Source organism: Perca flavescens, chromosome 17, assembly GCF_004354835.1.
Source record: "Perca flavescens isolate YP-PL-M2 chromosome 17, PFLA_1.0, whole genome shotgun sequence".
Taxonomy (NCBI): domain Eukaryota; kingdom Metazoa; phylum Chordata; class Actinopteri; order Perciformes; family Percidae; genus Perca; species Perca flavescens.
This window is the reverse complement of record NC_041347.1, coordinates 13,862,370-13,888,868: the sequence shown is the minus strand read 5'-3', so window position 1 is coordinate 13,888,868 and position 26,499 is coordinate 13,862,370. Positions and strand designations below refer to the sequence as shown.

The window sequence follows — 26,499 nt, the reverse complement described above, 5'->3', positions numbered from 1 at the left end:
ACTGACGGGACAAAAGACCAGTGCACAGTGAAGACTTCTTTTCAACTGATCAATATGTGTGCATTGAAGTTATTATTCATTGTGTTAGCAATGAACCAAATGCCCAATACTCAGTTTAAACAACCATGTACATAAATGTTCATGTTAACACTGTTGATCTCGGTATGCTGGTTGAGAACTTTGTTCTAACTGATGATCAGAAGAGTCAACGCTGAATGCTTATTGTTTATTTTAAGAATTTGCTAAATGGAAATGGCTTGTTAATGATCTTGAGCACATGTCAGTGATTATGAAAGGTTCAGTAATGACACCAAGTAAATACATGTGTGTTGCTTTCTTGCTAGGCATAAATCCTGATGCCCCTGTTGTGTAACTAGTCTGCCTCACATCTCATTTGTTATATTTGTCTCCTAATCTGTATGTCTGTTTACTTTCTCTCTCGGTCTCTTTTTCAGACCTAGGCCTGGATCAGTTTGTTGTGAAGCGATATGATGGAAAGGTAAGAAGTGGGCGTCAGGGTGGTAAAGAGGATACGGGGTCGACTTAGCAATCACAGAGGTCAGCAGCAGGGAGTTTTTATAATTAAGTTTTAGAAACATTCTGGTTGTTGGATTATATAAATGTAGTGTAAACCCAATGGGTATTGCATTCCCCCAGAAAGCTGTGCTAATAACATATTAGAGCTTATTTCTTTTCCCAGTCCAGCGGGATTTATTCTCCAGAATGGCCATTGTCAATAAAGAATCAATTCATCCAAAATAAAATAAAAACACATTTTCTCATTTACCCATGGTGGTATCTGGCCATGAAGATAGTTTCAGTTTTATGTGCCGAAGTTTTAAGATATCTGCCTCCGAAACTTCTGCCACTACCCCAATACAATGGAGGTTACTAGAAATAAGTTTGTGCGCTGAGAAATGTCATTTGTAAAACAGTAACATGTCTTTGCAGAAGCAATATTGCAGTTATTATTAACTCTTCCACAGTTTTTATATAACTTTTTTTCACTTAAAAGTAGTCAAAGGTCAACATTCAGTAAAATTATAAGTCAATATATATTTTTTTCTTATTAACTTATCTATTGAGTTCTTATTCTTATCTAATTCAGTGCAGTAGTGGGGGAACAGTTAACAAAATAACATGAAAAGAGATAAAAGTCGAAGATAATATCTCTGAAAGGAAAAAATATGTAAACTGATTTACAAGTGGGCATTACTTATACTTTTTGTGTATACTTATGCATCTGTTTTAATGTATTTTAAATGTGTTGGTTATTGAATCCCAGTCCTCTTCACGAGATAGTGGAGCAAATAGAAAACACCATTATTTTTTTTGTCAGCAAAGGGAGCAGAAATGAATACAGAAAATCCCAATCATACTGTAAGAAACACAGCTATGAGAATGTTAGCTGAAATGTCTGCATTTCTGTAGATATTGTGCGCACAAGCTGGTGTCACACTGAGATGCGTCCATTGCAGGTACCTGTTTTTATAGGAGAAAAAATGTGAATGACACAGAACATCGAGAGTGCATGTTGAAAATGTGAAAGTCAAAGGATGTTGTTTTTCACAGACCATACCTTGTTTTTCTTTTCTCATGTCTTTTCTTTAGCTGCTTCTGTCTTTGCTCCTCAACCATCAACTCATATTATTTTCCAATCACAGTAAATGAGACTAGAGCAGATAATCAAAATATCGTTTTCAACCTAGGCAGGGATCCTGTAACGATCTGACTTCAATCTCAAAGCATTCGGTCTGTTAAACCTAGTTTACAGAAGCCTGGCTTTTTAACAGAGCAGCTCCACACTTAATCATTAAGAGGGACATGTACAAAGTGGGTCTGTCCAGTCTAATGACCTATTTAAAGACCATAACAGCAGGTGAACTTTGGACAGGTTGGGTCCCCCTTAGCCCCCAGACTGACGTTAAATTGAGCTAGTCTTTGTGCTTTACATGCTAACATTGCTCTGTTCAGTCAGGAAAACAGAGGCCATCAATTTAAATATCTAACATTATTTTCATTACTGCTTTCCTAGATATTGATTTGTGACTATTACTGCCCTCTCACTGATCCCAAGGTGCAGCTCTCATACCCAGTAGCCAACCATTCCTACACAAAGTATTAGCTAATCATCAGTGTGATTATTGTAGTTTCTAACCTCCATTAGGATATCCATCAGCCATTAGGCTGCTGTGATAATGAGTAAAGTCTGTACCTCATCTCCATATTGTAGTCCGATGAACCACACCAAGTCACTGAGGCTAAAGACGGAACTCTTTGTCACAACTTCCCTCTTTTTACTACGACTCGGTAGTGATTTTACTAAGCCTTATTTTTAGTGAAAGCCCCCAGAACTTGGACTCACCCATATTTCAAAAGCATATTAACTAAAGAGCTTGGGCTATATACATTAATCAAAAGTAAATGTGAAATTCTGTGGCGGGCTAAAATCAAAATGGAACACTCATCATTTATGGCCCTTGTCTGCTTATGTAAATGTCGTCCCTATCTCAAGGCCTCTTGTTTCCTCTATTTGCCAGGCAAGTCTCTTGACGCGTGGTTTTCTCTGATACTGTATTTAGCTTTTTCTGTCCTCTGAGATTTTCCTGCCATGGTCAGAGCGACCCGATAGCTCCCCTTCCTCTGCCCAAACCCTTTTCGCCCAGAGACACTTTCCTTCAACTCATTGGCTTAATGGACACCCCTAGCTAGTTTAGAGGAGGAATAAACCATTACCATTACTAAACAATTACTTTCCTCCCATGAAATCTAGCTCACATGAAACGTAAGACTGCATAGATTTAAACCTACAGTAGATGAAATGGCCACGGCAAGTAGTGGTGCAATATCTGTAGTGTGTAAATCATGGAGTTGATGGAGGGTGTGGTATAGTACAAGGGGAGCGTTTCAGCTCAGGGTTGGGTTTTAAACTGAAATGAAGACTAGGGGCGATGGCAGAGAGGAGTACAGTATTTTGTGAGAGTAACATGAGAGCTCTCTTAAAGACCTCCGTTTAGAAATAGCCCAGCCAACTGAGAGATTTGTCACATGCATACAGTTAAGTGGAAGAGTGTTTTAAGAGTGTACGTGTTCTAAACCTCTAACTCCTCCCTATCCCCACTCCCTCCTGCTGACACTAATTTGTTCCATGTTCAGTCTGTAATGTTCACATGCAGACATACCCGATAGGGTTGTTTAACAACTGTTAACTGTCATATTGACCCACCCTGTTTGTTTTATTTTTATTTTCCTGTCCATGGAAACTTATTATCTTAGAAGTCTTTAAATGACATTGTGTTTGCTCAATCAATTGTTTCATTACACCTTTCTCCCTCTCTGTTTTCGTCTCTTACCCCGGTCATGTGGGCCTGCTTTTACTGCTGCTGCAATACTATGTTGATGAGACCTAACGTTGCCATTGTTAACGGTTGATTATTCCTTCATGCTTTTATCAGCCATCCTCTCTCATTCACGTAACGAGTAATCCCTCCATTTTCTCTCTCTTCCCTTCCTCGTGAATAACCATCATCCTCAACTCCCCTTCTCCCAAAACCCCTACTTTTTCTCTGTCTCCTCCCCCAATCATTCCATCTACTGATTCCCCATTCTCCGCCCACAAACTCCCTCCTCCTCCTCCTCCCTCCCCCTCCTCCTCCTCCTTCTCCTCTCCTCTTCTGTCTCACTCCCTCCTCATCTCCTTCCCGTTCTGCCCCTCCCCCTCTGCAGGACTTCTGGCAGGTATGGGTGTGTGCCGAGCAGCATGTGTGCACCTGAATGAAAAACTTCACTTTGTAGTCTCTACCTACTCCCTCCTTCTCATTTATATTTCCTCTTCCTCTGTCTCTGAAATGTTTTTGTTTTGTTTAGTTTTTTATCTTTCTATTACTCACTCCTCTCTAGTAATATGGAGGGCATAGCTATTCAGTGTTAGTCCAGGGGAACAGCTAAGTATTTTTTTCTGTATTTACTAGGAGTGGGAATCACCAGAGACCCCACAATCCAATATTATCATGATACTTATGTGATGATACGATATCATTGAGATTTTATACATATTGCAATACATTCTGCGACATATTGCAGTTTACCATTTTTCCAACTTCAAATTATTTTCCCAAAGGAAAACTTTGAACATCTGTTTTTATCTAAAAACATTTAAAAAAGAAACTCAACTGCACCATCGAGTGGACTGAAAAAGCAATGAATTGTATTATTCTAGTAGCAAAACATCTAATTTTCATGTGGAATTTATATAATAAAAGATTGATACTTGGCGTCTGTGTATTGATACAGTATTGCCACAGAAAATATCGCAAAACTGTGCTGTATTGATTCACACCCCCCAACCCCAACACCTAGTGTTTTTCACATCTCAGCTGCAGCAGTGTGAAACCAAGGTCATGGCCTCGGTTTACAGCCACCGTGGATAGGACCGCAGCCAAACTGTGCATTAAAGTTTATCATTTCTAACAAGAAATCAGTAATTAAATGTTGAATTTATATCTATCTTTTCTCTCACTAGGTATACGTGCTGTAGGTGTTGAACACAGCCTGATAGGGGGAGTCAAACAGTAAGAGGATGGATAATAAGGCTGATTATATCAAGGTCCGATTTAATTAAACTGCAGATGGCCTAACATTACTTGTGTTGATAACCAGGGGGTTAGCTCTGTTGTATTGTCAACCATTTTAAAACCACATTTAAAGAAGGTTGAGTTTGAGAGAGAGCTTGTCTTATTGCCTGTGATAAGTGACCGTGGTATAACAAGCACAATAATACTCTTAGATGTCCTTGTTTGGAAAATAACTGCCTTATCTGTTAATTTAATATACCAGAACACTTAAATCGCTTATATCACCAACATAAATGTTTATGACTCTTTTTGAGCATTTACTTGCTCCTAGTTTCCAGTGATGCTCCAAAATGTTTCACCAGAGTGCATTGGAGAAACCTTTTGTGATTGAAATGCTTCTGGTATACACATTTATGTTGACCTATAAGCTTTATCTACTAAATGATTTGGCCTTTAAGCAGGTCTGAATGTCTCCGTCAGGATGACATGAAGATAAGCCAAGCGCAGCAAAGGGCAAGTTACAACCTGTGCACCTTTTAATGACTGGGAGTGTCAGAAACTAAAGTAGGCATGCACCATATTGTGTGTGCACTTGGTATGCAAACTAAAACTTTGTATCGTTATTGGGCGTTGGAGTCCTCCCCAGTGCCCTTTGTATAGCTTGTTGGAGCAGCTGCGTGCCATGCCTTCCCTGCTGAATTATTGAAAGGGAAGACTTTATACTTTGCCTCTACAGGGATTATTAAATGCTGCAGCACTGCTACATAATTTACACACTAGTCAGTGTCCCAAAGTAAAGTTCACATACATTTATTGTCAAATTTGAAGAGGAACGTAAATTCTTGCAAAGCTGAGCTGCAAAGAGCAGCTACAATTAGTAATTTATAAGCAACTTGTATGGTCAATGCCAAATCATAGCAATGCTGTTCCCCTGCACTCCCTCTATCTTGCTTTATAAACGCACCTTTTCTCCTTCATCCCTTCTAAGAAATATCAGCTCTAGCTTTCCACATGCTTTGGCACTCAAGCCTTTTTTCCCAGCATGCACTGCTCTATTGCCTGTGTCTCACAGAGAAAGTAGCTGGTGGTGGCGCCCCCTCTCTGCGCATGGTGGCCTCACAGGGTGGGTTTTGGACCCAGGAAATGGCTCTATTAGCTAATGTCAAGGCTGTATTGATGTGCTTGATAGCCTTCACAAATCCATCCTCTGGATTGTCCGGATGTCAGTGCTGCATGATTTCTGTAGAGCATGGTTTAGAGTCACTGAAGGCAGGACTTGGTCTGTACATTTAAAATGTATCCAAACAGTTCATACATGCTGTGGCCCTCTAAAGCCACAGTGTCTGTCTGTGTCACCAGCTACGACTGAGAGCATACACCTGTCACTCAGAGGGAGTGTGGAAGGGGGCTGCTCTAATGGAAACGAGCCTGTTGTCACACCAACTGTTGTCATGTTCACTCTTTTTGATTTTACAGGAAGCTCCCAGGGGCCGCTGTTTGGACTGTCACTGCTCTATTTCTCCATCTTTTCACACTGTCTTCAATTCTCACATGCTTTTTTTGCCCTCTTTGTCAATGTTCATCTCTATAAAAGCTAACGCACACAAACGCAGTTGCCCACACTTCATTCTTTTCTCTCTTTCTCCTCTCCTAATCCACAGTACTAGAGGTTGGGTTGTCTGTACACCTGGTCAGATAATTTGGTTCCTCCTCTCCCCTTGTGAGACTGTTGCCATTCCTCAGTGACTGCGATGTTTATTGTGCGTTCCACATCAGAGTCCATTATTTTGATTGCGCTCCCAGAATAATTATGAGTTGTTAACAGTACACCGGCTCTGCAGTTACCCCTGGGACTAGAGGTGAAAAGCTAATACATCAGTGTTCTCTCCACCCACACATCCACCCGCCCACCTACAGACTGTGGTGTTTTGGTTGCAAGGTGTCATCACATACAGGGAGAAATTATTTACTCTTGACCACTCTGATGGTCAAGGATGAATTTTGTGAGAAAGCAGTATAGAATCGTGTGTGTGTGTGTGGGGCTTGGATCTAGACGGTGCCCTGGTTATGTGTTGCAGCACAGGGCAAGTGCACTTACACACTGAGAGCTTTCGGCCACAATTCAGAAATGTCAGGTGCAGGCCCCGGTTGACTTTACCCTCGAGCTGGTCATTCCGCATTCCCCTGAAACTCCCGTCATTTCATTGTACCTGTCAAAGTGACAGTAAGCCTAGAGCTACCCCATCACACAAAGAGGCATAAAGGTTTTGATCCATTTTTTAACGCATTTGTCTCGGCCACCCTTCCCCTTGCTTTCACTCACTCTGTGCTGTCCGTCTGTCACACCGTACACCTCTCCATTTTTTATTTTTTATTTTTTATTAGTATTTCCCCACTGGTGTAGCCCTCCAGTGCACCAAGTTCTAGCAAGACCGTACGAAAGAAGAGAGGATGCTCGGGGACAGGCCTCACTAAAGCAAACTCACCACACCCATTAATGTATAGACAAAGAGTTGGGACCAGATCTCCTCTCTTTGCAGCTTGGGATTTTAGTCTTCATAAATTCCTCCCTTTTGTTGTGGCGCTAAGAGGAAAGTGCACAGACAACATCATGGGCCAGATGTACGTACATTTGCAAAAGTAGCGTTATCAGCCAACCCGCAGAAAGCGCACGCTCTGATACTTGAGTTTACGTCGTATTTACCAAACCTGCAGTTCATCGGGTAATCAGCGCCTTTCTCCGCCCACTATACCGTAAATTGCACACATTTAAAAGCGCAACCGAATGGGCCTCCTTCTCTCTTTCTATCATGGATCAGCCACCAAGTCAGTCAAAACAGCGAAAACAAAGATTTAGCTTGTTTGAGGTAACAACTTGATGCGTTTTATTTCGGCAGTAGTGGTGGGGAAATGTATTGACTAGTGAGCTGTAGCAAAGCGTTAAGTACTGGTGCTATGATACGGCTGAGTGCAGACTGCGATATCCCCACTGCTGATGCTATGACTGTTTGAAATGATCCTGATGCCAATATTTGTAATGTAGCGAGGAATGGAATGTGAACGCTGAGTCAGAGATTGTCATGTCATCTTTGATTTCTTCCTGTAACTGTAATATTGCATGGCTGCTTAATCTGTAACGCTTAATGATTTCGTGTTCACTCAACTGAAAGTGTGATCCTTGTGGCAAAAATCCTTTCAACTCATCTCCTTGGCCTATGCCTTAGTCTTGCTCGGATTACTGCTGCCATTTCACCAGGAGGCATATGTGAGGAAACCCACTTCCTGTTTTACACCTGCTTTTAAGAGGTGCAAAATAGAGGCGCGCTTTCACGGGCGGTTTTTGTACATACCGCGGAATACATAATTAGGCGCACTTTACGCTTCCCTTCCCATCTCTTTATGGGAAACTCCCACTTTCCCCCTTGGCCCTCCCGTAAATGCATATGCATGAGATGGATAAGCGCTATTTGCCATTTTCAGTTCCCGCAACCGGCAGTCTGCGCTTTTACCTCAGTGCGGCCTGTTTGTACATACCTCGCCATATGCTTTTACGCGCATGTTGCAAAACAAATACTCCTGAGGTGAGCGCAAAAGCGTTAGTACATCGGGCCCATTGTATCTTTTGTGTGATAATTAATATTTTTCCTCTTTTCCCCTCTCTTGTTATCGGGGTGTCTGCAGCTGCAGTGTTGGATGGGGTTACAGAGCTAATCAATAACAAAGCACTGCAGCTGGTACAGTGGTATTAGAGCGGGCCAAGTCTAAGCTGTCCTCAGCTCCTAAGCCAAGCGCATGGCCACACAAAGTGCTGGTGGAGCAGCATAAATAACAAGAAGCTAGATAAATATGGATGGGTGGCACATGAATATTTTTAGTATCCAAATGTCCATGTTTGAAGAACCCTAACCCTTTTGCAGTATAGTGTGTTGAATTGTGTCAATCACAATCACCATCAGCTGCCTGTTTTCTATTATTATGACATGATAATGATGATGATGATTCTGTATATCCAAATTGTGTGCCTTCTCATCAGCGCGTCTGTGATATAACTGGACCCGTCAGTGTTATGTGGTTGATTTGATAATGTAAAGTTGTTTATATTCTATATTTGTTCAGAAGTAAAAGAAAGCTAACAAACATAATGTATTTTCTTTGATCATTTGTTGATTTGAGTTTTCTACAGTCTGATAGTACTAAAAACTAAGGCTAAACAAAAATGTAGAAGCATATCATTTTTCAGTTTTGGAATGAAATGTGAGAACCGAAAGAGCATTTTATGCAGCCCAAGTATTTAAGTGCGTCACTTCTTAATGGTGTGCTTAGAAAGTGTTTCTCAGGCACTCATGTTAAATGAGCAGAAAGAGATACAGCCCCTTTGCATGCATGCCTCTGGCTGTGCCTGACTTGTATGGGTCTCAGTTGTTGGACTCTTTAAGCTTTTGGCTGGTTTAAATTTGGCCAGGGCTGCTCTGTCGCCTGGTGCACTGGAGAGATTAGCCCTGACCAAACCCTTAACCCCGTCTGTGTGTATATGACAGCAGTACAGTACATTTGACCGCCCCGCTGTCAGCACCGTCCAGCCAGCAGCTCTATCAGAACTGTGTTTCTGCCTCAGCTCACAGGCTGTTCAGTCCATCATCTGGACACAGCCCGTGGACTTGAACATAGCGTAGCTGACCCATGCAGACATGTATGAACACATGAGCAGGCTCAAGGCAAAAGAAGTCGTGCTCACATACACAACAGCTACAAAGTTAACACTGTTCAACAGACACATGCTGACAGATGAGGCATAAGCTGTTAATTAACTTGAGTGCTGCAGCAATTACATTTACAGTCATTTGAAGATCCGTGCTTTTGATGAAATCTAAGATGGGTGTTAAATACAGACTCCAATGAAGTTGAGATCCTTTTAGTGATTACAGCAGCATATTTTATAGGCATAATGTTCTGTGGGTAGATTAATCAAAACTGATGAGACACAGAGTCTGGGAAATCAAGTAACCTTATAGGTATCTCTTGTAGGTTAAATAGTTTTTGACCATATATCTGAATTTTATATGCATTTTGGTACTGTTGAATGGCTTGTTGCCAGAGCATCTAATAGTGCACATTCGGTGGGAAGCTGAGGCTTGTACCAAATATGTCAGATGAATGGTAAGATAGGATGTAGTTTCACATCAGAGCCGCAAGCTCCATGGAAAAGGCTTAGAAGCCAAGGTGAAACCCACAGCACAGCTTGGCATACACCCTGTCATTGTCTGTCTGGAGAGCGTGCACAGTGTTACATCATACATTTGTTTGAGAGATGTACAGTATTGTAGCACATTGTGTATGTGGGAGAGAGCAAGAAAGTGAAAACTAATACCATAGTCAGCTCAGCAATGACGTCTGTGGCTGTAGAGTGGGATCCTAAAAGAGAGAATCATGTTCTCTTCTGACTGGGACACAGACGCCATCAGAGTAGACCAAAAGCTCCATGTTTGAGTGTTCATTTGTTAGTATGGCCATACACACTCTGAGATCTCTTCTTTTATCAGCTGGATATGCTATTTGGTTCTACTCTTTGGCCATTCTATTTTGATGTGTTTTTAGTTGGATGTCATTTTTGCTATTCTACGGGGGTGTTTTTGTCCTTGACTCAGGAAAAAAAGAGTTATTATGCCTAATGTGTTCCGTGCCTCCGTTGTGATTATTTTAATGAGGCCCAGTGTGTTTATTTCTCTCATGTGTGTTGTTGTGAAGCAGTCTGTGTGGGCGTGAATATGTGCTTACCAGTTACACATACACACTTGTGCGGTTGTGTGCGTCTTTTCTGTTTTGTGGACATTTGGCATTAGGATTCTTGCCCACCTCAGGCCCAGAGGGCTTTCTGTCTGTCATCATTCCAAACTTGGGAGCCAATACCAACCTCTTTTACTCTCACTTTCCCTTTTTACTCTTTCTTCTTTCTATATGTACATACTTTAGTTCAGTATTCTCTCACACTTGTACACATGCAAACACCTGAATGCTTATGGCACCAAGAATGAAAATGTTGCCTTTTGTGATCTCTCTGTCTGTCTCTCAACCAGTAGCACTGCTCAAAAAAATAACTTTCTTCTCTCTCACCTCCCCCTATCTTCCACTCCCTTATCCCCTTATACTGTAACTGTAGATGCCATCAATAATAAATGTCACAGTAGAAACCACTATTTTCTATATTTGCATCACTGACATGTAAGAGCTAAGATAGACATGAATTGGGGACTGTGATAGACTATTGTAGAAGCTTATACCAATGGTTTTTAGCAGCCATTTTAGCATTCTGTTTATCATGAGGAGGCAGTGGGTTCATTGGGAAAGAATTTGGTTATGTTTTGCTATTAAGGGGGATGCCACCCAAGTTTAGTATTCAGATATGTTTTTCCCAATTAATGTAAATCTGTCCCCCTTTTTTTTAATTTTTTTTTAAAGCAAGAATATTGGCCTAGCTTATTATTTGTAATGTGCACTCAGCATGCAGCTCCAGTGACCATACAGACAATGGGTATAAATGATTGTTATAACAGCCTTGTTAGTGGAGCTGCTTCACAGTCTTTGCTTACAGACTGCGAGACATAATTAAATTCTTAATTTGAATGGTATCCCCCAATTATTTTTGTTTTGAGCAAGATGCTTTATCTCTGTGTGTGTGTGTGTGTGTGTGTGTGTGTGTGTGTGTGTGTGTGTGTGTGTGTGTGTGTGTGTGTGTGTGTGTGTGTGTGTGTGTGTGTGTGTGTGTGTGTGTGTGTGTGTGTGTGTGTGTGTGTGTGTGTGTGTGTGTGTGTGTGTGTGTGTGTGTGTGTGTGTGTATGTGTTTGTGCAACAATATGAATGCACATGAGTGTCTTTGTCGTTCAAGGCCCTGCTAAAGACAGCAGAGGCCACACTGTTCTCTAACAGTTGTCTCTCCTCCTTCCTCCTCCTCTGAATTGGACCTCTTACAGATGGAGGTAACTTCACGTGGGCTCAGCGTGGCCCAGCCCTCCCTTCCCCTCACTAGGCATGCTCTGTCCGTCTGTCCACTCTGTTTGGTGGAGCGTTCTGCGGACGCTGTCTTTCAAGTGTAGTGTGCATGTGATTAAGTCGCTCTTTCATGCAATGCTGTGAATATACACATGGTAACAGAAAAATGTGAAGAGCTAAAGTCACTTTGTTTTTAACGATTAACACATTTGGGTTGTGTCACTGATATGGTTAATCAATAGTGTGTGTTTGTGCTCCAGTCTCTCGTGGTGTTTTCCTTCTCTTTATGTCAGTTTCACACTGAGTACAGCCTCTGGTGGGTGGATAATGTGTTTGGTACTCGAACTGACCACAGACTAATTGTTTGTCACTAACAACCTCACTTGCCTGTACGGCTTCATGTGTTTGCAGCATTTGCATGACTGTTATTGTGATAAACCGTCTATCCATAATCATCTTATGTACCAGGAATATTTTTAATGTGTGTGTGTGTGGAAGTACAGTATGTTTACGTTTCTGTGTTTTAGCCAGTCTCAGATTGAGCTTCACGCTCAGACACACACTTGCTTGCACACACACAAAGCCACACCTTGGACAGCTGTAAAAGTTGTGAGGCTTGTGCCGAATCATGGGAATTGGTTTTTAATGTAACTTCCTTTTTCTGTCGTGACCTAAATGAGCAGAAGATCGCCCAGGAGAGGGAGAAGTTTGCAGATGAGGACAGCATATTTTTTACATTGGGAGAATGTGGCCTTATCTCCTTCTCTGACTACATCTTCCTCACCACGGTGCTGTCCAGTAAGTACATCGTTGAGCTGATTTTTATTTTTTTTTTTAAATCTATGACCCATCCCATTCAGTCCCACATCCTTAAAATCCTACATACTGATCACAAATCAAATCCCCCGAAGATCTCTTCTGGGTCTGCTCTTCTCTCTGCTTTTTTACGGCATCATTTAAGACTGAAAGTGAAAACCTGAGACATTTTTCCAATATGATATTATTAGCTAGGTTATGGCGCTGGCTCAGGTTACGGCCCTGGCTGCCTGTTCAGTATGATCTCCAGTTCTGAGTTCAAAGTTAATAATGTGTGTCTACCAAGTTAGCTGCCTAGTAGAGGTTTCACATATTCAGTCTGTATTAGCTGGATCCCAGGGAGTAAATCTCACATGAAAACCTCCTTTCTAAATGTGTCGGAGTTCATGATAATAAAAATGAAGCTCTGACTCCTTCCTCTCGAATGCCTAGTAAACTTGTATCCCCAGATTAGCTCGACCATGTATTATAATCCGTTCTTATGGAGAAAGTCTCTGGGGAAGATTTCAAGGACAAGTCATTTTTAAGCAGACAGAACCGCATGCCTTATGGTTGGTTTCAATCCATTTAACACAGCCACCAAAATAGTGCAAAGGAGAACACATTGGTTCAGGCCTCATAATGAATCATTTGTCAGATAAGGCTAGATTAATCTTTATAATAATAATAATAATATTTCCCTTAGGAGCTGGTTTACTTAAGCAAGAAATGGTTCTTGCAGTATGCAGCAGTGAAATGCATTGTATATGCATAAACAAAAAGAGGTTATATAATGACTGTAAATATTATTGTTTTGACTCTGTATATCATCAGATGAACAGTGTAGAAGTTATAGCCCCTGTACACAAAACAACTTTCACAGTCCAAAAACCATGGGGCAGCAGCTATAGGTTTTGTCATGCCTGGATATGTAGGTTAATAAAGAGTATGCAAGATGTAAAATTGTACCAGGAAAAAAAACTTAAAATGACATGGCATTATTGGTTGCATAACTTTCTAAGTGCTATATTTGAGATGTGAATATACAGTATGTAGCAACATGTGAATTTATAGCCCATAAATGATCTGCAAAATGTGCATTGCATTCAGATTTAGTCTTGACAGAGGGCCATATGTTTCTTCTGAAAGTAAGCTAATTGAATCGGGAGGAAGAAAATGTCAATATATGTTCACATTAATTAAAGGAGCTGAAAGACAAATTGTGGCTGTATGTAAAACTCTGAATGAAGATACAGTTTGTCCAATCATTTCCCTTATTTGTATGTTCTGTCATTATCAGACTGTGGGTGCACTGCTGACACTGTGAACCGTGCCTCGTTATCCTGCTGAACCGAAAACAAATTTCACTGACTGGTCGTGTGGTCATTAAAGTGAAGTGGGTGTTAGTAGCAGATGAAAAGCAAATGCCATTTGCAGAAAGTGGAGACAGTGCAGCAAATTGAAATATTATTAATGCAAAATTTGTATTCCAGATAAGGTAATATACACAGTGCAGGGTCTGGTCTGTGAATCAATCATTGTGCAGTCTGATGGCTATTGGCTCAAAGAAGAGCACCCATGTTTCGTCACTTGGGGGTAAGATGAAGGCTGGGTCCGTCCAGTGTGATGTCGTTTCTTTATTGTATTGATTTTAGAAAATCTGTTTTTGTGTCCCGTGGTGTCCAGCTCCCCAGAGGAACTTTGAGATTGCTTTCAAGATGTTTGATCTGAACGGTGATGGAGAGGTGGATCTGGAGGAGTTTGAACAGGTAAGACTGATCAGCAGCACATCTTTCATACAGACATGTGTACATACAGCAGTCACACACAAACACGCGCAAAATCAACATATTGAAGGAGACATAAGATTAAAACAACCCGCCCTGGTAGCTCATCTGGTGGAGCGTGCGCCCGATGTACTAAGGCTCAGTCCATACCGCAGTGGCCCAGGGTTCGAATCCGACCTGAGGCCCTTTGCTGCATGTCTTCCCCCTCTCACCCCCCTTCCCTGTCTACAACTGTCCTATCAATTAAATCTCCTAAAACTTTAGCTTAGGGACTTTAGCTTATTTACCGTATCCCCCAGAGTTAGATAAGTCCATACATACCCTTCTCATCTTCGTGCGTTTCGTTACTCTGTCTTCTAACCGTATACAATCTGGGAACTATATATTCAGAAGGCAAAGCACTGCAACTTCTGCTACTTGGGCGGAGGGATTTGCTCGTAGCACTTGAGAAGCCCCGTGGTGAGGAGCAGAGAGTAACAACCGTACTTTTCAGGTGTTGCGCTAATCACTCTGCTCAAGTAGCAGCGCTTCGCCATCTGACAATATAGTTCCCAGTTTGTATACGGTTAGAAGATAGCTGTGTCTCATGTTACCTTGTTATTTGTACACGCTGTGACTATACAAATCACAACATGTAAATAGGAAAATGTTGTTGTTAGCAGTAGGCTAGATGGAGCCGGTTACCTCCAGGATCTGTGCTAAACTAGGCTAGCGGTGGGTGCATCAGAGTAGTGACAAGCACAGAGATGAGAAGGGTATGTATGGACTTATCTAACTCTGGGGGATACGGTGTGAAGTCGGCGTGTTCCTTTAAAACAGCCAGCCCACACATTTGGTCTGTGCTGTATCTACAGTAGCGACTGATTGCATTACGGTAACCAGCAACACACACGGACCGGTACTAAAGGTAGGTTGATGTGCAGCACCGTGACATTTCTCAGAGAGAAAAGATAAGTGCTGTGCTCTGCCCTCTGTGATATATCATTATCTCTACCACTGGATCTGATAGGTTTTATGTAATACAGTGTTACATGGACCGTAATCAATCTTTTTTTTTTTTTTTAATTAAACCTTTTATGTAAGAATAACTTTTTGTATTTAATTCCTTTTTTAATTAACAATCAAGTAAATTGTTCTGTATTTTAACTCAAGCTTATCTTATACAAACCCCATAGGCTTTTTATTGTGGACAGTTGTCTTTTCTATTAGACTTTTAATGGATTTATATACTCCAGAAATTACTTCTGAAACCTAGTCTGCCATGCTGGTTGACATGGGACCCCTCCATCCTTAGGTCCAGAGTATCATTCGTTCCCAGACCAGTATGGGCATGCGACACCGCGACCGCTCCACCACAGGAAACACCCTGAAGACAGCCGGCTGCAGCTCTGCTCTCACCACATACTTCTTTGGAGAAGACCTGAAGGGAAAACTTACCATCGGCAGCTTTCTGGAGTTTCAGAGGAAGCTGCAGCATGATGTGCTCAAACTAGAGGTAATGAAAGAGGAAAGCGAATGAGTGGACGAAGGGAGTATTATCCTGAGAATATGCAGCGACTGGTTTACTGTACTATTGGGTACAGTTAGAATTAATTAATTAGAATGTTATGGTAATCTTAAATCATAGTCTCCTCTTTGCCTATTCAGGGACTACATTTGAAAATTGACAGAGGACTCCGAGGAAGTAAATATTACTGTCCCGGTTTCATTTAGTCCCCCGGTAAACATGGTAATAAACCCCAAAAAATTTGAAGAGCCAGGGGAAAAGCAAGTAGGTGAGTGATAGCTGAACGTTATGCACAATACAAAGGAAGAGGATGATAAAAGCGCTGTATGGATTGTCTGTAAGCACTGATCAGTGTCACTCTCTCAAAGCTGTGACAGTTCAGTATGAAAGCCATCTTCTGTCTCCTCAGAGTGACCCCCATCCCCTGCCTCTACAGTAACCGCAACTGATCAGTGTTGTTGAGCATATGGTTATTCTAATCCATTTAATTAGCGTGGGTAGTACCTAACTGATACACTGAACTGTAATGGGTGCCGTCATCTGTGGCTCCAAGTATAGGACTGGAGTCGGAGCATCTGCCAGAAAGAAAACCCTATCTGTCAGATCTTAATGATACCGCAGTGCTCAGAGAGGGAAATCATAACACCTCAGATAAGGTTGACACCAACATGGTTAATCCAATCCCATTCCTGAAGTCTGAAGGCTCTTCTATACTAGACGCATCCAAGGTGGCGCGCGCCATCGTGGCGTCAAAATGACGTAATATCCTGCCGGCGCGCCCGATATATAGCGCGCGAACAGAGGTCGCGCACGGCTCTTTTTATTTTTTTATTTTATTTTTTTTTTTTAAATTTCAGTGGCGTGCGACAACGCGGAAACAGGAGGCCTGAACGAGTTCGGCGACAACCGGATTCCAGGACTCTCAGAGTGACTGCAAGTCTGTCATGTAGACTTGCTGGGTTAAGATGAGTTCTTTTATCGTGAATGAGGCTTGATTCGACGAATTAGGTTATCGAATCAAATTGAAGCATTGACGGCAATGCTGCTGCCAGTTCTGCCGTTGTTCACCTTTTTCTTCTTCTTCTTCTAGTCCGTAGAAAGAGCAACGTCGGTAGCCTTTGCTCATTAGCGCCACCTCTGTTCAGGAGAAGACTGCAACTAGTGTCGCGAGCACCAGCGCGGGTATAAATAGTCACGGCGATCCCATGACGTCACATTTGCACCCACCAGCTGGGCTTCGTCTAGTATATTAGAGCCTTGACTCTCACGTGCTTACCCTCTTCACTCCTCTCTTTATTTGCTGAGCCTGCAGCTCACCCTAGGCCATATTTAACCAGCTGTAGCAGTTTGTTTTGCGGGGTGCTGAACACTTCTCTTACTTATTCTATTGTGTTCTTAAAACTCTTATTATACCCCTTGTTTATGAATTACCAGTAAAGCTGGCATTACAATCTGGTATCAGAGCATAATGTATACATTTAAGAAATAAAACGCAGCAATGCACAATCGCTGTCTTTATCAAGTCGAATGTCTGCATGCTAACAGAAATTGCATAATAACAGAAATGCCAGAATAACCTGAGATGCAGTCCCTAAGCGTGTCCAGCCCGCAACTTACCTTTTTTGGTTCCCTCTCACCACTCTCATAGTGTCATTTCTGGCAGCAGCAGGCAGCTGTTTTCAGAGGAAAAAGCTGTTTGCCGTCTGCTCATCACCAAATTTAATGTGACTTCACCTCACAAAAGGTAGATCTTCCGCAGGTGCATGAGTGGTCAGGTCACCCCTTAAATATTTACTCCAGGCTTATTTTGGCTTAGTCATGAGCCGCCTCTTACAAGAGCGACAAATTACCATTTTGAGAGGTTGGCACGTAAAGAAGGAAGGCAGGGAGGGAGGGAGGGAGGGAGGGAGGGAGCCGAGTAGGCTCAGACATAAATCGACTGGATGGACCTGACACAGCCAAGGCCCACTGCTGGTAAGCCATGCTCCGGTGAAACATTGTAAAAAAAAATAAATAAATAAAATAAAACCATGCGCATGCCGATTTAATGTCACCAATACCAGCTCCAAGCATTATTCAACATGAAGCCTGACACCAGTATTTACTATTTCCCATCTCCTCATGCCCTCCTCCTATTAATTAGTTTGTCCCTCTGCACAGCACTCAGTCTTTATCTGTCTCTCCTCCCCACTCCAGTTCGAGAGGAATGATCCTGTGAACGGCAGAATCAGCGAGAGACAGTTTGGGGGTATGCTGCTGGCCTATAGTGGCGTCCAGTCTCGTAAACTCAAGCAGATGCAGAAGGGCTTGAAGAAGATGTTTAAGGATGCACAGGTAGATAAATCTTTGTGTACTTAGTTATGCTTTCATGGATCTCTGAGATAAGTGATTGGTACTCTGTGGTTATATATGGTGCTAGATTTGGTGGTGGGGAGTGTTTTAACTAATTGGCCTACATGCAAGGATGCGTGACAGACGATGTGTGCCTGAGGGAAAAGGAGATTGTGCTAGGACATTGTGAGTGTTTGAGACCGAATGGATGAGAGGTAATACATCACTGGGATGAGACAGCCTGACGTTCTCCACCTGACCGACACTAACTCTCTCCGACTCTTCTACCTTCCACTATCTCGGTTTGTGGTGACCAAATACAGAGCAGCCAGTACTCCTTCTCTGAGCTTTTTAATAAAACCTTCAGGCTTTGTTCTCCTCTGTTTCTCTTCTACCAATCAACAACTCCTTATTTAGTTTACTTATTATACTCCGTATACTTATTTAGTGTACTTCATATGCCTGGGTTCTTGCAAAAAAGAGTTTTGATTTTCCTTCCCCAAGACATTCTTTGACCACCTTGCTCTAAGCAAGTAAAATGCCTCCGCTGGGACAGACCAAACAAGAAAAATGTAAAATTATTCAAGCTGCAGAGGGCTCTGAGCCAACTTCAGTATATCCCTTTCCTATTTCCAGGGCTTTGCGTGAACTTTGGTGTCATGCCGGTTCAGCTTCACTGTAATAAGCCCCATCAGTCAATTTGACTGAAGTTACACCCTTGCATATCTTATCCCCAGAAGTGTTGCAGCAAACAACCCCTTCCCTCCCACGATAAGGCTAATAATCATTTGATGGTTAAATGCAGTGTTTAGCGGAGAGAGAGAGAGAAAAAAAAAAAAAACGGAAATGCCGTTCCTCCCAGGCATAACAAAAAGATGAGGCTGGTGCTGCCAGAGTTGTGTCTCTCAAAGGAATTGAACTGCAGTTGGTGTCTCTCTGTTTCACTCTTTCACTGTTTATCTTCTCTTTTTCCACGCTGCTGTCTGTCTCTCAGCATTGGCATATCATGTAATGTGAATGAGAAAAGTGTTATTTACAGCCAGAGACCAGCTGCTCACTTTTCTTTGCAAATGAGCTCATCAGCAGTGCGGCAGCTGTGTGACTGCATCTGTTTTTTTTTTATGTGCATGAGTGTCTTAGACCGTCTGTTCTCTTGTCCGTCCGTGGCACACTGTTTATCCATGTGTCGACTGCTTCTACCCACTTCCTCTTGTCATTTGTGTCACACTGCTGAGCTGCTCCCAAAATGCCATCATTGTGCAGTCGCAGCTTTTGTCATGACAATGTTGGCTCCTTTTTCACATGATTGCAGTGCTCTAGTGGCTCAGGTAACCCAGAATCATTTTGTGTTTTCACATCTTGTGCAGGGCATCACATTTGAGGAGGTGGAAAATTTCTTTACTTTCCTAAAGAACGTGAACGACGTGGACACAGCCCTCAGTTTCTACCACATGGCTGGAGCCTCCATAGATAAAGGTACACCCACATTCACCCTTTTCCTCTGACATGCTCTCTTTCCTCCTAATTACTCCTCTTCACACTCAACTGTTGTCACTTTCATCATCTGTCTCTCAGAGCTCTCGACGCTCCGCTAGCCAGATTCGCTTCCCACATCTCCTTTTGCCTAGCTTTTCTCCCAATCCTTGCTCAGCCATTTGTCATTGGTTTGTCCGTCCATCCATTTATCTACTGCCTCTTTCTCCTGGCATGCAGGAGAGCGCGTGCTTAAATCCCACTGACACATGCCAGCATCATCACTCTGGGAGGGAGAGAAGGGTTGGGACTGGGCTGACCTGTCATAACTTGGTTGCTCTTTCCCTCCTAAGCACCAGGATGGTGTCTGTTATCTGTAAGCTGTTGAGTGGAGGGTAACAACCGTTAACTTCTAAAGTACCCTAAAGCAAGACGTTGTAAAAGTGCCGTATAATATTCCAGCGCTCATTGAGCATCTACTTTGTCAGAAATACAACAGAGGAGGACTCGTGCATTTAAATAAAGAAGTCCATCAATAATCTGCCTTTTTCCATCATGCCATGATGGAATCTGATTTGATGCTGCACACAGCGCAGCAGTAGCTCCACATACAACAGCAGCAAGGCTCTGTGTCGGTTACCTTTCTGAGAAGCTGGAGGTGTGCAGCAGCCACCTTCAACTCTTCATCTAATAGCTCGCTGTGGCTGCTCCTTCTTCTTCCATTACACCGTTGCTTGATTATCGATCACTGCTAACTGCGGTGACAAATACATTGCTTTTCCTGTGGCTTCTTCACTATAAAAGCGAGCCGGTTAAATGCTTTTAATGTGGGGCAGCCGCAGTTTGATTCGTTTGCATTAGCAGTAATTTAATTCAGCTCTGACAAAGTTTAAAGAGAGTAAATAGTAAACCGTTAGGCTGTCATCAATTAGACAAAACTGTGCTGGATTACATTTGTGCATGCGTGGTTTCCTGTGAAATCTGTGAATGAAGGCAATTTGAATTGTGTGGGAATACATTAACAATGAAAAAACTGCCATATAAAGAGGTAATTACTGAATGTAAATGCATTATATGGCTATTGTATGCTGATCATTAATAGTATGACAACTGGGGTTTGATTATTATGACTCAGAGAAACAGAGAGTTTACTTTGCTTGAAGAATGTGTCTGCGATGAGTATTCAAAAAGACCAATTGCTTAGTGTCAAATCAGTCATTAAATTAGTCTTATTTCCTTTATCTTCCTCAACACATTCATTTTTACTGAATTCATTAGTCTGTCTAAAGAAAGTCAGTCTAATGAGAGAGAAGCACAGGCGGCGAGGACCTGAAGCCTTCATAATATGGCAAATGTTTTCTCCACTTATTGCAGCGATTCAGGCCTTCCATATGTTTCTGTCAGCACATCCATTAGTTCTGATTCACTGATGAATCCGCTTCGGCTGGAGTGCAGGGTCTACCCTGAGATGCTTGTTTCCAGCATATAGTTTCAGCTGTTTCAGCTGCAATAACAGTAACAAGCCATTTGTGTGTTTGTGAGTGTGTTGTGGAGGTGTATTGAAAACATCACGCTGCTGTGGGTTCATGGAGAGCTGCCAGGCAGTCATCTGCAAATTAGAAACTCTGTCCTCCTGTAGTCGGTGCAGTTAAACTGTCTTCCTGCTGTTCAAGCCTTAAAGGGGCGCTATGCAGTTTGGGCCATTTCTTCCTAGAGATTGGCATGGTTTTATGTCAGTTAATGGCTGGTTTGAGTTGCATTGAGAGATGATTTTATGGAAAGTACCCCATGCCAATCTCTAGGTATGGGGAAGGGTATGTGATGATGTGGGGGTATTTTAATTCCAAAGGCCAAGGGAACTTAATCAGGATGCATAGTATCCTGGATCCATGAAATAAAGGCCTTTTTTAAAAATAAAAATCTGCCTGCCTCTATGAGAATTTAACATAGGGGTGTACTCACTTTTGTTGCCAGCGGTTTAGACATTAATGGCTGTGTGTTGTTATTTTGAGGGGACAGCACATTTACACTGTTATACTGTTAAGCTTTACACTTAATACTTTACATTGTAGCAAAGTGTAATTTCTTCAGTGTTGTCCCATTAAAAGATATAATGAAATAAATAAATAATAATCACTTTTGTGAGATACTGTATATGGCAGCTCCGGGGGGTTGGGTTTATGAAAAGAACGTTGGGGAAGGCTTTAGTAACACAAAAAATGACAAACACGACTGTGACCAACGTCAAGTGCTTAGGAAAACAATAAACTGTTGAGTTTAGGAAAGAAACCTTGGGGAAGGCTAAAAAAAAAAAAAAAAAAAAAAAAAACGTTGATGATCTTTATACTACTCGCTACAGCAATAATTCGCACATAATGTAGGTCAATGGAGGCCAAACAGCATTGATAAACACGCTAAAAAGCGATTGTGTCTTCATAACATGCCAAAATGGCATACGATTTGGCGCGTCCTACATACGCCTCTTCATGAGATAAGTCTGGAATGGGCGTATGTGTGCAGTGCTGTGAAGCAAGGTAAATTAAGCTAAAAAGAAGAAGAAAAAACTGCATAGTTCCCCTTTTAAGGAGCTCTTGTATTTCTCTCTTTTCTTTTACATCTTTTTCTCTTTTTTTTCATCTCTTTCATCTTGCATTCCAATCTGATGATTTCACACCTTTTTTAGTACAGTTTCTCATACGTGGGCGGGTTATCTGGAAATTCACATTGTTGAAGTTAGAAAAGAAGGCCACTAATGAGATTCTTGGAGTGATTCAGCCGTGTTTTTTTTTTTTTTTTTTTTTTTTTTGCCATTTGCAGGGAGATTCTGTAAGATATTCTTTTCATTCCCGCCCTCTCTTCTATCTCATACTCCTGTTTATATTTAACTTTTCTCCTCTGCTTGTGTGCCTTTTTGAAGTCTGATAATCAATCATTCTGGTTGAGGCTTGGGGTTTTCATCATTTTATCGGTTTTTCCAAAATGACCCGAAAATGAGGTCTTTTCCTCCCCAGCCTCCGTCTCCATTTCCCTCTCTCACTCTGAACATCTTTTTCTCATTTTCTCCTTTCAGCTAGATGTCCTAATGCTTTCCTCTCAGCCCCTTTCTTTCTCCTTCTCCATCAGATAGTCTCCCCGGTGAATAGGAGTCATGTCTGTAATCGATCCCAAACAGTTTGACTCGCACACAATGTCCTCCACATGGGCCATTTATGAGCTGGCTCGTGTGACTCGCACCTCTATTACTTCCACAAATGGTGACTCTCTCTCTATCTGTGGTTCCCTCCCTCGGTCTCTCAGTTACCATGAAGCAGGTGGCCCGCACCGTGGCCAAAGTGGAGCTGTCGGATCACGTGTGTGACGTGGTGTTCGCTCTGTTCGACTGCGACGGTAAGTACCTAGCTAACTACATTTACAGAAAGCAAATGATGCCTCAACTCACAGGTGGAAACCACCAATGGATGGAAGTCATCTCTTCATCTTACTTACTATTCCTCCATTGTTTCATCATCTCTCCCCTGTCTATTTCCCTTCCTCCCCCCTCCTTTCTCCCCCTGTCTGTCTTCCCCAGGGAACGGAGAGCTTAGTAACAGGGAGTTCATAGCCATCATGAAGCAGCGGCTCATGCGTGGGCTGGAGAAACCCAAGGACATGGGCTTCACTCGCCTGGTGCGGGCCATGTGGAAGTGTGCCCAGGATACCGCCTGGGACTTTGCCATACCAAAAACACAATAAAGACAGGAGGCAACGTGTGAGTGGGAGAGAGAGAGACGGCGTCTGGATAAAGCAACAACACCAGTAGCATCAAAGACACGTTACCTTCTACACGTCTCTGCTATTTAACCCTTGTGTTGACTTCGGGTCAAATTGACCCGTTTTCAATTTTTGTTTTAAATCCAAAAATATGGGACGTAGAAATAAGCGCTGAAAACGTGTAGAAGAAAAATTTATTTTTAAACGTGCAAAAACAAATTGTGAAAAAAAGTTGCCTCAAACGTCGTTTTCAAGGTTGATGGGAAGACAACACAAAGGTTTTACACAGACAATAAGTGCAATGAACTCATTTGGACAGCAGCTTTGAGGAGCATCATTAATGCATGTAGCTATAGTTCAAACTATCAATATAGTGACAGAAGCATGCTGACGCAGCGCACTGTGTCCTGTAAGGCTTCTTTACTGTGGCTGTCCAAGGCATCATGGGTATTTCACAATGTATTTAAAAATATATAAGGTTTGTATGTTTATTTTTGCCATGTTCTATAGAGGAATGCAGTGTCAGCAGGCAAGGTGCAATCCTTTGTCAAACGCTGAAAACAGCTTTTTTTTATATCTGCATTTAAGATGTTTTACTGCAAAAAGGCAAGACGAGAAGCGGAATCAATCTTATTTGACCTTCAGCTGTATAAATGCTGTATTATGTCTGTTCTATACTGACAATAGACCGTTAGTTACTTTTTTGGTGGGACAGAAATCCGAAGTCTGTAATCTTGTTTGCATCTCTTCATTCAGTCTGCTCACTCCTGCTGCATCTTTACCTCCTGTTATTTTGTCCCATAAAAGATCAATGATGCTTGTCTTGCTCTACAATGTACTGTTCAAAGTGTGTATTCTTCTAATTATTATTGCCCACTGAAACACTTTATTATAAGATGGATGTTAAAAGAAATGCTCTATTAAAGATGTTTTTAATAATTTAAAACCGATAAAGCTTTATTTATGAGCGACCGTGTTCTGCTCAACTCGTAAGTTGGATTGTTGTCCCGCCATGTTGTCAAAGCACAGTGGAGGATTAGCGAGACAAATCTATGGGGCACCAAGGAAGTCATTTGTCGTGTGTAATGAAATTGGGTGTAACATTTTGAAGCAAAACTGCATGGCTGATTGTAAGCAGTGGCTTTGAGTGTGTGCCTGAGGAAGAAAAGTGTGTGTGTGCGTGCAGTCAGCAGTTTTGTCTAATTGAAATGGACAGGATGGGCAGTCCTCTGCCTCTGCTCCCCATTAAAAAATTGTCCTGCAGCCCTCTTGGTACACACACTGTGCTGCATCGGCCTGAAACGAGCTGGCTCACTCTCTTGCGCACACACTGCGACTGACAGAAGGAAGTGGTACTCAGGAGTGATTGCTAGGTGGGAGATTAGGTTGAAGGGCCTCTCATCAGTATTCCTCACCCTCATTCCATCTGTATTTCTTACCCCAGCTTCCGTCTGGCGTTACAATCACATGGTTTGTAAAATGATTTTTTAAGAGAACCTCCTCAATGTTCTATCAACTTTACAACACTCACTTTAAATCTATAAAAGTGCTTTCCTGTGAAAACTATGTTAACAACCTTTCATGAGCTAAATACAGCCTTGTTATCATACTGTATTTGTGAAAATGCATTTTTGTAAGTTAATGCAATGGGGTTTAAAATGTTTTATACATCTTAAAATGTCCCGTAATAGAAGTAGCATGTGGTGGTGGGAATTTCATTTATTTTTATTTTCTTGCTTGTGTTTTTGAATACTTTTTCTTTTTTTTTTCAATATAGATTTACTATTTTATTATCGGTTATATGTACATACTATTACTTTATTTGCTATGGTAAAGGTTGTTGTAGACTTTTTTTCTAAAGGAAACAATACAAAAGAAACATGTCCGTCCATCTTCAACTGCGTATCTGGGGTCAGCTGGCGCAAAACAATAAAAAGCATGATTCAACAAAAACAATATCCCATAAAGGAACGCCTAATTCTTCAGTTTTTCAGAAATTCACCAAAGTTGGAGATGCGTGATTTTCCTTGGACACCGACCGTAACTCATTCTCAATACTTGTATCTGCTACCGTGACCACGGTTAGTTCCTTCAGAACTAGGACTGCAGCTAACGGTCATGTTCAATTTGTGGTTGATTTAAAAAAAAAAAAAAAAAAAATGTATTAACTGATTAATCTTAGTCTGTACAGTGTTAGACAATGGTAAACCATGCAGTCAAATTGCTTGTTATATCCAAACAGAGTCCAAACAGAAAATCAATTAACTGTGATGTAAAACAGAAAAGCAGCTGAAACCAGTGAGCATGCCTGATAAATGATATTAGACTATAAAAAAACATTGATATATTTTCTCTCAACTGATTAATTAAAAATTAAAAGTTTTTCAGCACTAATGGCAGCAAAGCAAAACACTAATTTCTTTGCTGCTTTAAAATCTTTAAAGGTGCTGTAGGTAGGATTGGGAAGATCCAGGACTTAGCCAAAAACATTTGATCAACAACTTCTCAGTTTCTGCTAAAGCCTCAAACTGTCTCCAAAGCCCCTCCCCCCACAAGGGAGAATTAATGCATGTGCATGAGCAGTGATTGACAGCAGTTACATTTTTTTTTTTCTTTAATTCCTTGCTTCATGTAGTTCTACTGGAAAAGAGGGTCAGTTTCAGCAAATATGACAGAAAGTTAGTTTTATAAGTCTTACCTACTGCACCTTAAGGCTCCTGTAACTCGTAAAGTCTTCGTAGATCTCAACATGCTGCCAGCAACATTGCCTCCAACTGCGTTGAGTCTCTCAACAGCAGTAACCGCTGCACTGAAAAGTTGCCCGGTAACAGCTCTCTACAGTAGCAGCACTGCAGCCCCCCCTTTCTCAACAGCTCAGCCGTGTAAACGTGTAAAGCAAACACACTGTCACATTTCCCTGCTTGGTGAGCACTGAAGCAACGCCCAATGGTTAACTGTTGTCAGACTTTCGAAAGGGGGGCTATATTTGGAGTGACTGCACACCTCCCACCTGTCAACAGCCCTTTATGTGTAGGCACAGAAATGCACTACATAAACCATATGGATAATGTACGTGCTGTTCGTCAAGCGTGCATAGGAAGTAAGCTTTCTCTTCACGCTGAATGCAGCAAGTGTATGCTCCATTAGGCCATAAGTCATGTGCCATCTGTCATGTATTATAAGTTAATGCAAACATAATAAACCTTGTTTGTTATTGCAGCAATGTAAGAAGAGTTTTAAGTGGTTAGCCTAAAATCACTCTGCCTGTTTCTCAATAAGGTTTTAAAGGGAAAGC

General features: G+C 41.7%; 1 protein-coding gene across 5 annotated transcripts in view; it reads left to right on the top strand.

Annotated features, from left to right (window-relative positions):
• micu1 (mitochondrial calcium uptake 1) overlaps window positions 1–23,364 on the top strand; it is a 34,429-nt gene extending 11,065 nt beyond the window's left edge. The window contains exons 5-14 of one of the 5 annotated variants that reach the window (XM_028602811.1): window positions 456–499; window positions 3,727–3,738; window positions 11,543–11,548; window positions 12,245–12,359; window positions 14,043–14,125; window positions 15,438–15,638; window positions 17,847–17,984; window positions 19,349–19,457; window positions 22,752–22,841; window positions 23,023–23,364. In XM_028602811.1, coding sequence (XP_028458612.1) covers window positions 456–499; window positions 3,727–3,738; window positions 11,543–11,548; window positions 12,245–12,359; window positions 14,043–14,125; window positions 15,438–15,638; window positions 17,847–17,984; window positions 19,349–19,457; window positions 22,752–22,841; window positions 23,023–23,186 — 962 coding nt within the window. In that variant the 3' untranslated portion in view covers window positions 23,187–23,364. Of the gene's footprint in view, window positions 1–455; window positions 500–3,726; window positions 3,739–7,266; window positions 7,442–11,542; window positions 11,549–12,244; window positions 12,360–14,042; window positions 14,126–15,437; window positions 15,639–17,846; window positions 17,985–19,348; window positions 19,458–22,751; window positions 22,842–23,022 lie in introns of those variants that run through there. The other 4 variants (XM_028602813.1, XM_028602812.1, XM_028602815.1 and 1 more) reach the window with 4 other exon arrangements.
• The last annotated feature ends 3,135 nt before the right edge of the window (window positions 23,365–26,499 follow it).